A 12,945-nucleotide genomic window follows, 5' to 3' on the forward strand; every position below is an offset into this window, starting at 1 on the left:
GGAAAGGCTGTGGAGAGGAGGCCTCCTAATACAAGGAAGTCAGATGCCCACAACTGAGGAAAAGCACCAAGTGAATGACTTGGTGAGCAAGCCTGACTGGAGTTTGATCCCCAAAACCCACATCAAAGGCGGATGGGGTAGCCAGATGCTGTGGCATGTGTCCACACCTCATCATCAGAGTCTTGAAAGCAGCCCATTGAGTACCTGGCACAGAGTAGGTGTTCACTTAAATGCATGGCTGTTTGGCTGGGTGAGGGCATGACTTGATGAACTAAACAGCTGTGAAACATTTCTACCTGTAAATTTCTCAGATAGACTTGGCTGGCTGGCAAGATGCTTCAGCAGGTTGAGGCATTGCCCTCCAAGCCTGACAGCCCAAGTTCGATTCCCTAGGACCCACAAGGTTGAAGATGAGAACCAGCTCCAATAAGTGGTTCTTTGTCCTCCACACCTGCACAGTGATACACTGCTCCCCAACGTCCCCAAAGAAAAGTGTTTCCAAAGGTTGGAATGGCAGGGTACAACGTGGACACTGCTCTGGGATTCTGTGTAAGGAACCAGCCTTCTCAGAAATGGCCCCACATTCAAGTTCTCTGTATTTTCTCTGGCCTTCCAGAATCTGTTCACCCTGGGTGATGTATGGCTAGACAAGCCACAGCAGAAGTACTTGATAAACACATTTCCAGCCTCGTGTCTGCAGATTTTGGAGTCAGATCTGATGGGGTTGGAGTCCCATGTGTGTTACTGGTGGCCAGCCCTCTGAATGGTACAGTCGTCAGCATTGGGGGGGGGGGGGGGCTACTTCACCCGTTCCTGCCCTCGTGCTAAATTGAGCAGTGCAGATTTCTTTTGTGACAGGTCTTCTGATTTGAGAAGTCATGTGGTAAATTATTGAGAATGTAGAGAAACCAGGAGAAAACAAATTTTGGGGGGCGTGGGTTTTTAAAGCCCCTGACTTAGTAAGTTGTTTAATATTGAAGTCAGGCAAGGTTAGGGAGCAGGAAACGCTGCCTATCTACCTGAGCCACAGACTGAACATTTGGGGCATAAAGGTGTCTCTTTAAGTCCTGGAAGCCATAAGGATAAGGAGCTTTGTAACCCCAAAAAATTAGGGCTGAGAACTGTACCAGGTAGGGAGCAGACACTGCTCTCTCAACCCTAGAGGTTTATTCTGTAGGAAATTCTGGTGTTAACCCAAATATAGATGTAATTGTCCCCCATCAAATTGATTTCCAGGAAGTATTAGCTTGTGTGGGAGGGTGTATCCTACTTCAGATGTACAATAAAAACCAAGATTTATTGTTCTAAAGTTAGCTCTGAGAAGAGAGGAGACCAGCCAACTCCATGACTTTGGGGTCTGCAGCATTTCCTCCGTTCTGATGACGAGTACATGATAGTGGAGTGCTTGTCTGACTGCTTATCTCCAGGGCGTGGAACAAGAAGACAGAGCTACTTGGAGATGGAGATAAAGCCCAGTCGGTAGAATGCTTGTCTAACAGGCATAAGCCATGGGTTCTGGCCCTACCATAGCATGTACCAGGCCTGGCATCCCAGAACTGGGGAGGTAGAGGCAGGCTTCCTCAGCTACATAAGAGCTTGAGGATAGCCTGGAATTCATGAGACTCCTTCCTCCATCCCCCTCAAAAAGATACAGCTCTTTGGGTTTCCAAGCCGGAGTGACCACTTGGCAGTGTGGGAATACATGAAAGCACAGAACCACTGTGATGCTCCCAGGGATGAGCCAGAAGGCAGCTGTAGAGCACAGCCTGTAAGGATGAGAGACAGTGTTGAGGACAGAGGCCAAGGGCAGCACCTCAAAGGCTGCTGCTGGGGTCCACTGACAAAGAAGAGGAAGAGAGGCCAATCAAACTGCTCAGCTATCCTATGGAACAGAATTTCTCCGTGAGCTTACAGTGAGAATTGATTTTAAAGTATTTGTGTGTGTGTGTGTGTGTGTGTGTGTGTGTGTGTGTGTGTGTGTGTACGAATGCAGGTATGCATGTGGCATTCATATGACAACTTCCATTCAGTTGATTCTTTCCCTCTGCCATGTGGTTTCTGGGGACGGAAATCAGGTTGTCAGTGTTAGTGGTGGTATAATCCTGTAAAGGCAAGAGGATCCAGAGTTCAAAGTAATTCTCAGTTATATAGCAGGTTCAAGGTCAGCCTGGATTCCTCCTTGCTGCATAGAGTCGGCAAGGCGGCTCAGCAGGTGAAAGTACTTGCCACCAAGGCTGGCAGCCTGAATTCTGTCTCCAGGAGCTACATGGTGAAAGGAGAGATCCGACTGTTGGGAGTTGTGTTCTCACCTCCACACACGCACCATGGCACATGTGCACACACAAAATAATAGGTAGACAACCAATCACCTCCACACACGCACCATGGCACATGTGCACACACAAAATAATAGGCAGACAAATAAATAATAAAGAATTGTAGGGAAGCCAGGCAATGGTGGCACACACCTTGAATCCCAGCACTCATGAGGCAGAGGCAGGTGGATCTCTAAGTTCAAGGCCAGCCTGGGCTACACAGCAAGTTCTAGAACAGCCAGGGCTACACAGAGAAACCCTGTCTTAGAAAAACAAAACAAAAAATTGTAGAAAAGTGCAGATAAACTTTAGGTCCACATAGCTTGGGATTTCTGTGGAGAAGGCATTCGAACATTGATAGTGGCGAGTGAGAGTGCTGGCTGGACTCTGCAGCCCACACTTAGACCTGTGCACAAGAGCAGCCCCTGTGCTGGGAACCGCATTCTTCTGTCCCCTGGACTAGCGTGAATCTGCACTCATCCTGGAAAGTGAGCTTCTGGGTGGTCACAGGGCTCTGATCACCATGTTACAAGTACAGCGAGGTTCTGCTGTGTGCTCCCAGATCAAAGTGGAGACAGTCATGGCTAAGCCACCATAGAGCCATGTATCTGAAGGGCAGGACCTTTTCACCGTGGAGCACAGCTAGACTGTGCCCCATCTGAGTTCCTGAGCTCATTTTTCCATCTGTGCTGGAGTGAGTCCATCTGACTGCAGTGAGCCGTTGTTCTGTCTTGAGTGGTGGTACTGCATACAGAACTCGGACCTGTCCCTTGGAGGCTTCCAGCATGGGCAAGCCTGGACAGGTGAGCCCTGCCCAGTGTCACAGAGCCCCTCGTCTAGCCTCAGCTCACACCTTTAGTCGTCACCCAGTACCTCTCCTGACACTTGCCAGGTTTGTGTGTATGTGGAGTGGAGGTGAAGGTGGCGGGGTGAGGGTGGGAAGGCAGTGGTGCGAGGCAGAAGCTGAAGTGTGTGGTCTGGGGTGGCAGTTTCAGTGTGGTGATTATTGCACCGAGGGAGTGTGTCAAGGGTGGCTTTCTGGAGGAGGTGGTACTTAAACCAGGTTCCCTCTCAGTAGAAAGGACTGGGCGTGGGGGCAGGTTCCAGAGATGAGTACAGAATGCCACTGGGGAGTCCTGACTGTGGTGTGGGCTGAATATGCTGCTGCCGTTACAGGGACACGGACAAGGTGGAGCGGCAGGCCATGCCGCAGGCCAACCACACCGACACCTGTCAAGAATGTGGCCATGTGGGACCTGGGCACTCGAGAGACTGTCCTCATCGAGGCTACGAAGACTCCTATGGCTTCGACAGGAGGGAGCCGGAGGAGGAGCGCTTCCGTTCTCAAAGAGACCTACTGGAGGGCAGGCGGGACAGGAGCAAGGCCAGGTCCCCGTACTTGCCAGCTGAGGAGGATGCCTTGTTTGTGGATCTACCCGGTGGTCCCCGAGGCCAGCAAGCACAGCCACAGCGGGCCGAGAAGAATGGCGTGCCACCTGTCTCTTATGGCCCAGGAGAACAAAATGGGACCAGTGGGTACCAGCGTGCGGCTCCTCCCAGGGCCAACCCGGAGAAACACAGCCAGAGGAAGATGGCCCAGGCGGAACACTGGGCAAAGGCTCAGAAGGGGGATGGAAGGAGGTCAGTCATGGTGTTGATGTGTGGCTAATGAGCATGGTAACGGTGTGTGTGTGTGTGTGTGTGTGTGTGTGAAGAGAGAGAGAGTGAGAACAGCTGTCATTTCCCCAGTACCTGGTCAGCTGATTAACCTCCCTACCTCTATGAGAATACCCTTAGTAGCCCTCCAAGGAGGGATGATAGCTCTAATTTATAGACCAGAGGGATGGGCTTGGAGAAGGGAAGCAGCCTGCCTAGGACACACAGATTAGTGGCAAGGCCAGAGTTTAAAGTGTGGTCTGGGGACACAGACGTGGCCAGCGGTGTCACTAACCGTCAACTCTTACACTGCTGCCTGCCCTCTGCTTCTGAGGAGTCCCTATAGACTCTTGAAGGCACTGAGACCCAGCTGTCACCCCAGATGCCTGGAGGAGTCCAGGGAAGACAGACACTCGTCCGTCCTGGCAGGGAGCACAGGCTGTCCACATGTGGCTCTGGAAGCTGGCATTGCTCTGGGGAGAAGAGCTGCGGCCTGTCGTCAGAGGTGGGCATGGTGTCCAGGTGTGTCTGGCCCACATGGCTGTGAACAAACTAAAGAACTTCATTTAGCGACGTGGCTGTGGGACTGACCAGAGGGGAAGCCTTCTGTGTTGTAACGAAGAGACTTGCCCTTCTCCTTAGGAAAGAGCAGGTGTCAGCTCTATTGATTTAAATGTTGCGTTTTACTGAAAACAAAAAGCGGTGGCCCCAGAACAGAGGGGAGTGGCACTGTTGTCCTCGGTGCTGAGCCGGTGGTTGTGAGGTGACCCGTGGCTGACTGAAGTTGCAAAGCCGGTAGGGTTATTTCACAGAGCCTCATAGTTGAAGGTCAGGCGTTTAAATTAACAAAGAGAGCGACAGGAGAGTGACGGGAAGGTTTTATACCGCGAGTGATTGGCTCCGATGATGTTACTGCTGCAGAGCTGGGCGGAGGTGGCGGCTGCAGCAGCCCGGGACGCTAATGCCACATATGGAAACAAACAGATGAGGTTAGAAAAGGTGGTGTGTAGCCGGGCGGTGGTGGTGCACGCCTTAATCAGCATCGGGAGGCGAGCAGGGGATTCTGTGATCTGGTTCCAAGCGAGTTCCAGGAAAGGCGCAAAGCTACACAGAGAAACCCTGTCTCGGAAAAAAAAAAAAAAATGAAAAAAGAAAAGGTGGTGTGTATGTCCATGCTTTAGATATGCATGGTGGAGGGGAGGGAGCGTCGAGAATAAGCCCTAGAATTTGGTCTTGAGCAAGTGAGTAGCAGCTGAGATGAGGAAGGCTGAGGAAGGTCTTTTCTTCCAACGAGTGTCTTTGACTTAGGTAGGGACATCTTGTATTGCCCGTCTTGATAGAGCTAACAACTTTTTTCACTTGAAAAAATTTAAATTTGTGTGTATAGCTGTCTTGCCTGCATATATGTTTGTGTGCTAGATGTGTGGCCAGTGCCTACAGAGGCCGGAAGAGAACACTGGGTCCTCTAGAACTGGACTTAGAAACGGTTCCATGTGGATGCTAGGACCCAAACCTGAGTCCTCTACAGGAACAGCAAGTGCTCTTCACAGCCAAGCTGTCTCTATACCCTTTTCTTTCTTTCTTTTTTTAGACAGGATCTCACTATGTAGCCCAGGCTGGCCTCAAACTCACAGAGCTCCACCTGCCTTTACCTCCCAAGTGCCGTGATGAAAGATGCCCACACCACACCCAGGCAGAGCTAGTTTCAAAGTTCAAGTCTGAAGGCAGTTGCCTGTAGGGATGAAGGAGTCACTGGGATGCCTGGCCAGTGAGAACCTTTCATAGGACAAAAATATTTGCAAAAAAGCAGACAACTGAGGTTCTAACTGGTTACTGATGAAATGTGTCTCCATAAGCCTTTCTGACAGCCCACAGACCTCCCTTACTCCACTACACACAATGGCCTGTCCTGCAGGAGGCACGGGGGCGGCATGTGTCAGGGAGCCGAAAGGGTGAGTGGTCAGCACGGGAATGAGAGGCGGGGCACTGAGGGCTGATGGTGCCCTTCTTACCTAAAGGGCAGGGGGAGGGGCGGTCATCCGTCTGTAGAGAGACTGCAGTTCACTGGCCTTCGAGGTCACTGCAGAGCCCAGTGGTGGAAACTGATCTTAGTGGAATTGAAAGCGGGTCACAGTGAATCAGTCCTGAAGTGAGTCCCGAAAGCAGAGTATAGAGGAGAATGTCCATCAGCCCGAGGTTGCACCATGTCTCAAAAGGACTGCATCCTACACTCCCAGATATTTATCCTTAAAGATGTATGAGCTGGGCCTCATTACACGTATCTGCAGTCATCAGAGGGCAGCTGTCAGTTCCGGGCCAGTCTGTTCTCCACACACACTCTCTCTCTCATATATGTAATTGTAATGTCCATTAGTGAGTGACAAATGGCTCTGGCTGCTTAATGAAGGAACTCGATCCAGTTTCCATTTGAAAATGCAGAGAAAGAAGCTGGCTATGTCTACTTTGTGTATAGTTAAGACGGTGCTGCCCTCAGTGTCACTGGACAGAGCACATGGTGGCGTTGGAAGGAAGACTGTTGTTAGACTGCTTTGGTCCGCGTGGGGCCTGTTTCTAACTTACCCCCGTATTTTGAGATACATCTCTCTGCATTCCCTGTCACTTAGCTCTGTCGGAATGGGGATAGCAAGAGTCTCGCACGCCCTGCGTCCTAACATGTCCTGTGAGCTTGTTTGTGAAACTCGAGCCTGCTATCTGCACCCGCACCCAGTGTTTAAAGTAAAGTGCACTTGTCAACTAAAAAGGTGGGGTGGGGCCGGGGATTAGAAGTGGATTTGAGGGAACACAATAGGAAATGAAAGGCCTGCATGACTGATGTGGAAGCTAGGGTGAGGAATTCCTGCAGCACACATGAGTGGTCACCAAGTTGATCTTAGGCTTTGACGGGACGGTATCTGGAGCGACTTTCTCGGGATAGCCTGTTTAACTTTTCTGTTCTTGGAGTCACAGAGCAGGTAAGAGACCAGGAGCTCCTGATCCCATCTGTGGAAGGCCAGGCTGGACACATGCCTGTTGTCAGGGCAGAGCTTCCCAGGAGCACCACCTGCTCCTGCTCCTGGGACCTGTGGTGGCCCTCCCTCCATCAGCCAGTTCATTATTACAGTTTGGCCTCAGGAGCCAATGCCCACCATCATCCTAGTATCTGAGGTCACCCTAAATGGCAGACAGTGTGTAAATGGAAGGCATGGACTGGAGGATGGGCTCGGCATTTGAGGCACTGTCGGGTGGGGGTGGAGGGGTGCTGCGACCATCTAAACATGGTAGGCAGAGCCGCATGTGGGCTGGAGAGACAGAAGGAGCTTGGTGGGGACATACTTTGCATACTTCAGGTTTTACTTGAGGCAGAATGAACAATGGTTACAAAGTCCTGGCCTCCAGGGGAAGCCCCACGTTTTTATTCCAGCCGCCACCTCTGAGGATTTGGGTGCTGCTACCACATCAGACATAGGCTTTGGGAAAATGAATGAAAACTCTGCCACCTAGTGGCAAGCAGGCACACTTGCATGCTAGGCAGGTTTTGGCTGAAGAGATCTTAAAATTACCCTGACTGGATGAAAAGAAACTGTTAAAGGGAAGCTACCATATTTGATGGCACCCATTTCTACTCCTCACAATGATCTAGTCAGAGGTTCTTATTACTCACATTTTATAGAAAGGGAAGTGAGACTCAGAAAAGACATAGACCTGATGTCAGACAGATACAAGTGATTTTATTTGTTTGTTAATTTATTTAGTTTTTTTTTTTTTTTGAGACAAGATTTCTCTGTGAAACAGCCCTGGCTATCCTGGAACTCACTCTGTAGACCAGGCTGGCTTCGAACTCACAGAGATCTGCCTGCCTCTTCCTCCCGAGTGCTGGGATTAAAGGTGTGCGGCACCACCGCCTGGCCCTCAAAACTATATTTTAGATATGGTCTTGAACCCAGGGCTTTGTGCATTCTTTGCAAGGATTCTTAGCAACTGAGCTATATCCTAGCCCTGTATTCAAAAGACTTTTTAGATTTATTTTCTATGTATGAATGTTTTGCCTGCATGTATGTGTGTTTCTGCTGTCTGCAGAGGTCAGAAAAAAGAGTCCGAGTTCCTGGAACTGGAGTTACAGACGGTTGTGAGCCACCACATAGGTGCTGGGAATTGAACCGGGTCCTTTGCAGGAGCAGCCAATGCTAAGGCTTCCCTCCTCTTTTACTTTTAACCAAAAAGGAATAATTATGGAGTTAGAGAGATGGCAGTTGGTAAACTTGAGAACCTGAGTTCAGGTTCAGTCCATATAAATGCCAGGTGTTTCACCTATGCCAGGCAATTCCAGTGTTAGGGGACAGACAGATGGATCTGGGAGCTCACTGGCCAGCCAGCTGAGTCTGAACAAGAAGTTCCAGGCCAGTGAGAGACACTGTCTGAAGGGAAGAGGCAGAGTGTTAGAGCAGGATACTTGATGTCCTCCTCTGGATACACACATGTACATGGGCATCCACACCCGAATACATGTGCGCACACACACAAATACATGCATCATGCATTTAAAAAAAGTAATAATTATATATTGATGGAATAGATGGGACATCCTAGTATGTGCATACATTGTGAAGTGGTTGAAACAAGCTAATTAACACTCATCACCTCACCCACATATCCTTTATGTGTGTATGTGGTGAGAATACTCAGTCTTGAAGTATATATCATTAGTAGCTGTGGTCAACATGTTGTGCAGTGGGGCTCTAATACATGCTCCCTTGATCTGGTTGAAGGTGTGCACACACTGACCAACATCTCCCTCTTTATCCTGCCAACCCCAACTCTGGTAATGACAGCTTTCTTTACTCATTCCTTCTCTGCGTCCCACGTAGAAGTGAGAGTGTACAGTGTCTGGCTTAAGTCGGGAGCCTGCCTTTTGAACAAGGCCTTGGGTGCTGCTGCTGCACTGCCTCCACTGACCATGCTTGGAGTTAGCATCGGCCCAGAGCAAAGTCTGACACACAGTAATGCACTGTGTGCAAGTTTGCTATGTGACGTTGATAAGACAGAACCAGGATGTGAACTCTGGCTTCTGTAATCCCAGAGCCTATTCTCTTTAAAACACTACACTACCTTGCAGATTAAACTAAAAAAGCAAACAAAAAAAAAAATGAGTGTGTGTGTGTGTGTGTGTGTGTGTGTGTGTGTGTGTGTGTGTGAGAGAGAGAGAGAGAGAGAGAGAGAGAGAGAGAGAGAGAGCATGCACATGAGCAGGCACATGGCACATGAGAATGCCACAGTGCACACATAGCAGTCAGGAAAACTTTTGAGAGTCAGTTCTCTCCGGCCACTGTGGGTTCCGGTGAGTTCAGACTGTCAGGCCTGCATGGCAAGCACTTTTACCTAGGAAGCCATCTCACTGGCCATAGCTTTAATATTTTTAAATTTATGTTAAGGATGTTTTGCCTGCATGTGTGTCTGTGCATCACCACACATGCTTGGTGCCTATGGAAGTCAGAAAGAGGGCGTTAGATCTCTTGGAACTAGAGTTACAGATAATTATGAGCCCTTTGTGGATGCTGGGTTTGAACTTGGGTCCTCTGGAAAAGCAGCAAATACTCTGACTGCTGAGTCATCTCTCCAACCCCTAAACTTTTTTTTTCCCCTTAAGATAAGGTCTCTGGTATCCTAGGATGGGCTAGAACTTACTATGTAGCTGAGGATGATCTCGAACTTCTGATCCTCCTACCTCCACCTCCCTATTGCTGGGATTATAAGTACATGCTTCTACATCTGGCTTGGGTTTTAATTTTTTTTTTTTAAATTTCATATTTTGTCCCTTGCTACTATTTTTCTTCTGTCTCAGGAAATGGGATAGCTTTCCTACCTGGTTGTTGCATCAGGATTTTCTGAGATCATGGAGTGTGAGACACATTTTCTGTCCTTTAAGAATGTTCAGCTTGGCTGGGGAAGAGATGTCTTGGGAATGTTAAAATCACATCAGTCCAGGACCTTTAAAAAGTCCCATACTAAAACAACAACCTGAATAGTAGACATACTGCAGGCTGTGGGCCTGGGAGAAATGTGGGCCATTTTCCTGGAGAATGAGTAAGACTTGGATAAACAGGGCTTGGGGAGCCTGAATACAGATGGAAGAGCAGTGTTGTGAGGACCAGAGGGAAGCAGACATTGGTGAAGGACCTTCTTGGCTGTCGGCCACAGAGGATGCATTTCCCTTACTGGCCTCATTAGTTCTCAGAAACCCTAGATGAAGCAGTAATACTATCTCACATACAGGTAGGGAAACCGAGGCTCAGAGCATTCAGTAAGCCTTCCAAGGTCACATAACCTGTGTATGGTAGAATTCAGATTCGAACCTAGGGCAGGCTACACCCTCCTTTTGCTTTTTGTAGTGAGAAGGTACTGGGGTGGGGGAGCTCCCTGCCAGACAACAGGTATGGGGTGTTGATGGGGCAGTGGGGGTGCTCCTACATCAGTTGCCCTCCAGGCTATTGGCCCTGGAGGAGCAGGGAGAAAACAGCAGGATTTCCAAGTAGGTTGTCGTCAGATGTTAGAAAGTTATGAGCACCAGGCCAAGGATTTAAGCATTACGTAGGCAGCAGGAGCTGGGGAGGGTTGGGGCATGCTGGGGTGGTCAGATCAGGTGACCGTGTACAGGAAACACATTGGGAGGCTCTCAGAGTTGTCTGGAGCGGGAGGAACCAGACTCTGGGTTAGAGGGTGGCAGAGGGAAGACTCCCGCTCCAGCCCTTTTCTTTGTGAGCGGTGAGGGTTGGTGCTAGGCTCCCCAGCATCAGGAGAGAACTGAGACCTTCCCAGATCCACACGCATTGCTTGCCATCGACAGCTGGCAGGAGAGAAGAGACAGTTGAATGACGCTGTACCAGGAGTGATGGGCAAGGGAACCCATGGTGTCCTGGCTGTCAGAGAAAATTGCCTCTGGGGTCTTCTTCAGTGAGAAGCCCTATGTGTCTTCTTCAGTCACTGTTTGGGGTCCTCACAGTCTCCCCAGTAAGCTTCTCATTCTCATTCTCTCTCTCTCTCTCTCTCTCTCTCTCAGCTTGCCCTTAGACCAGACGACACTTCCTCGCCAGGGTCCTAGTCAGCCCCTCTCCTACCCGGAAAACTACCAGACTCTTCCCAAGAACACTCGACATCCTTCTGGGAGCTCGTCACCCCCTCCCCGGAACCTGCCCAGTGACTACAAGTACGCACAGGACCGAGCCAGCCACCTGAAGATGTCCAGTGAGGAGCGCCGGGCACACAGGGATGGTACCGTGTGGCAGCTGTACGAGTGGCAGCAGAGACAGCAGTTCCGGCACGGCAGCCCCACGGCTCCCATAGGAGCTGGCTCCCCAGAGTTCATGGAGCAGGGCCGCAGCCGGAGCCTGCTGGAGGTGCCCCGCTCCATCTCCGTGCCTCCATCTCCTTCTGACATCCCTCCTCCAGGGCCTCCCAGGCCCTTCCCACCCCGGCGGCCACATACACCAGCAGAAAGGGTCACAGTGAAGCCACCTGAGCACAGGAGGAGTGTGGACATCTCTCTGGGAGGTTCGCCCAGGAAGGCACGGGGTCATGCTGTCAAGGTGAGGCCTGGGAACCTCTGCCAGGTGACTGGGGTCTGGCATTGAGAGACAGAGTCACTCAGTGGCTTCCTGGCAGCCTACAAGCAAGAAAAGGTGTTGGTGTTCAGACAGTTCATTCATCCATGACAACCCAACTGAGGTCTAACTCTCCAGGCACCTTTCAGTGTGCTGGGCTGTGCCCAGTGAGGACCACGGTGTATTCATTTTGGGCTCAGGCAGGTAGTAGGGCACATGGTAGGTGGGCCTGGCGGTGAGTGACTGAGGTGTCCTGGCCTGGCCTCAGTCTGCCTTCTCCCCTCCTGTTACAGAACTCCACTCATGTGGACCGACGTTCCATGCCGTCCATGGGCTACATGACTCACACTGTCAGCGCTCCCAGCTTACACGGGAAATCTGTAAGTGGCCCCTCATTTCCCTCTCCAGGTGATTGACATACCGTCGCATATGAGACCCTAGCCCATCATATTTCCTCCCTCAGAGCCAATCAGTTGCAGCCCACAGGGTAGCTTTAACCCTTCCTTAGTGATGAGGAGACAGAGAGGCCCAGTGGCTCGCCAGGCTTTGTAGCAGGCTCTCCAAAGACTGAGGAGAGTGGAGGAGAATGTTGGGCTGGTCCCCTCTTTGGATATTCTAGCTCCCCGCTTTCTCCTTTAGCATCCCTCCTTTCTTCCCTGGCTTTCACTGTGATTGGTTAACTCTCCCTCCAAAGCACTCATCCTTCTGGTGAAGCTGAGCTGGTGGCTTCCGGGAAAACAGCTTCCTGTGCCCTGTGCTGGCGGTGCCTTTATTTGCCCCAATGACAGAGCCAGTGCGGTCATTGCCTAGTGGTGTCACAGCAGTGTGGTGCCGGCACGGGGTGAAGAGTGTAACTGCAGCCGTGTGCCCTGCGGTGGCTGACTCCCTCCCGATGTGTCTACACGCCCGCAGCTAGAAGAGCTCTCGCTGCTGCTCACCCGGTTGCAGCGGCACCAGGCCAAGTTGGCCAGCGTGCGCAAGTTTCGCCGTGGGCCAGTTACTGCACCACTACCTGACCTTTCCTGCCTGCCAGGTCAGCGCCGGTGGGCTCTCCTGGGCCCCGGCAGGGATGGCCTGCCGCCCATGTTCCCCTGTGCCGTGTGTGCGCTGGTCTGTCCTGCTGGCTGGCTCTCCCCTCGTCCCTTGCCTGTTTGCTTCTGGGTGCTACAGCCAGTCACTGTGGGCAACGGTGGAGCGCCCCCCCACCCCCACCCGCTCTGGTGCAGGGGAGGGGCTGCATGGGGTGGGACAGACCTGAACCTTGCTTCTTGAGCTATGCAGAGTGGTTGCCAGGCTGGCACATGGTCATCTTGTCTAAGAGCTGTGCCCTGTCACTCATGTCACTCAGCCTTGTCATTCATTGAAGACATGTGGGTCAG

General features: G+C 51.1%; 1 protein-coding gene across 1 annotated transcript in view; it reads left to right on the top strand.

The window, feature by feature from the left end:
- Plekha7 (pleckstrin homology domain containing A7) overlaps positions 1-12,945 on the top strand; it is a 187,929-nt gene that overhangs the window by 141,458 nt on the left and 33,526 nt on the right. Inside the window, 3 exon segments of the mRNA XM_028884573.2 lie at positions 3,492-3,956; positions 11,026-11,551; positions 11,860-11,946. Coding sequence (XP_028740406.1) covers positions 3,492-3,956; positions 11,026-11,551; positions 11,860-11,946 — 1,078 coding nt within the window.

Source organism: Peromyscus leucopus, chromosome 1, assembly GCF_004664715.2.
Source record: "Peromyscus leucopus breed LL Stock chromosome 1, UCI_PerLeu_2.1, whole genome shotgun sequence".
Classification (NCBI taxonomy): domain Eukaryota; kingdom Metazoa; phylum Chordata; class Mammalia; order Rodentia; family Cricetidae; genus Peromyscus; species Peromyscus leucopus.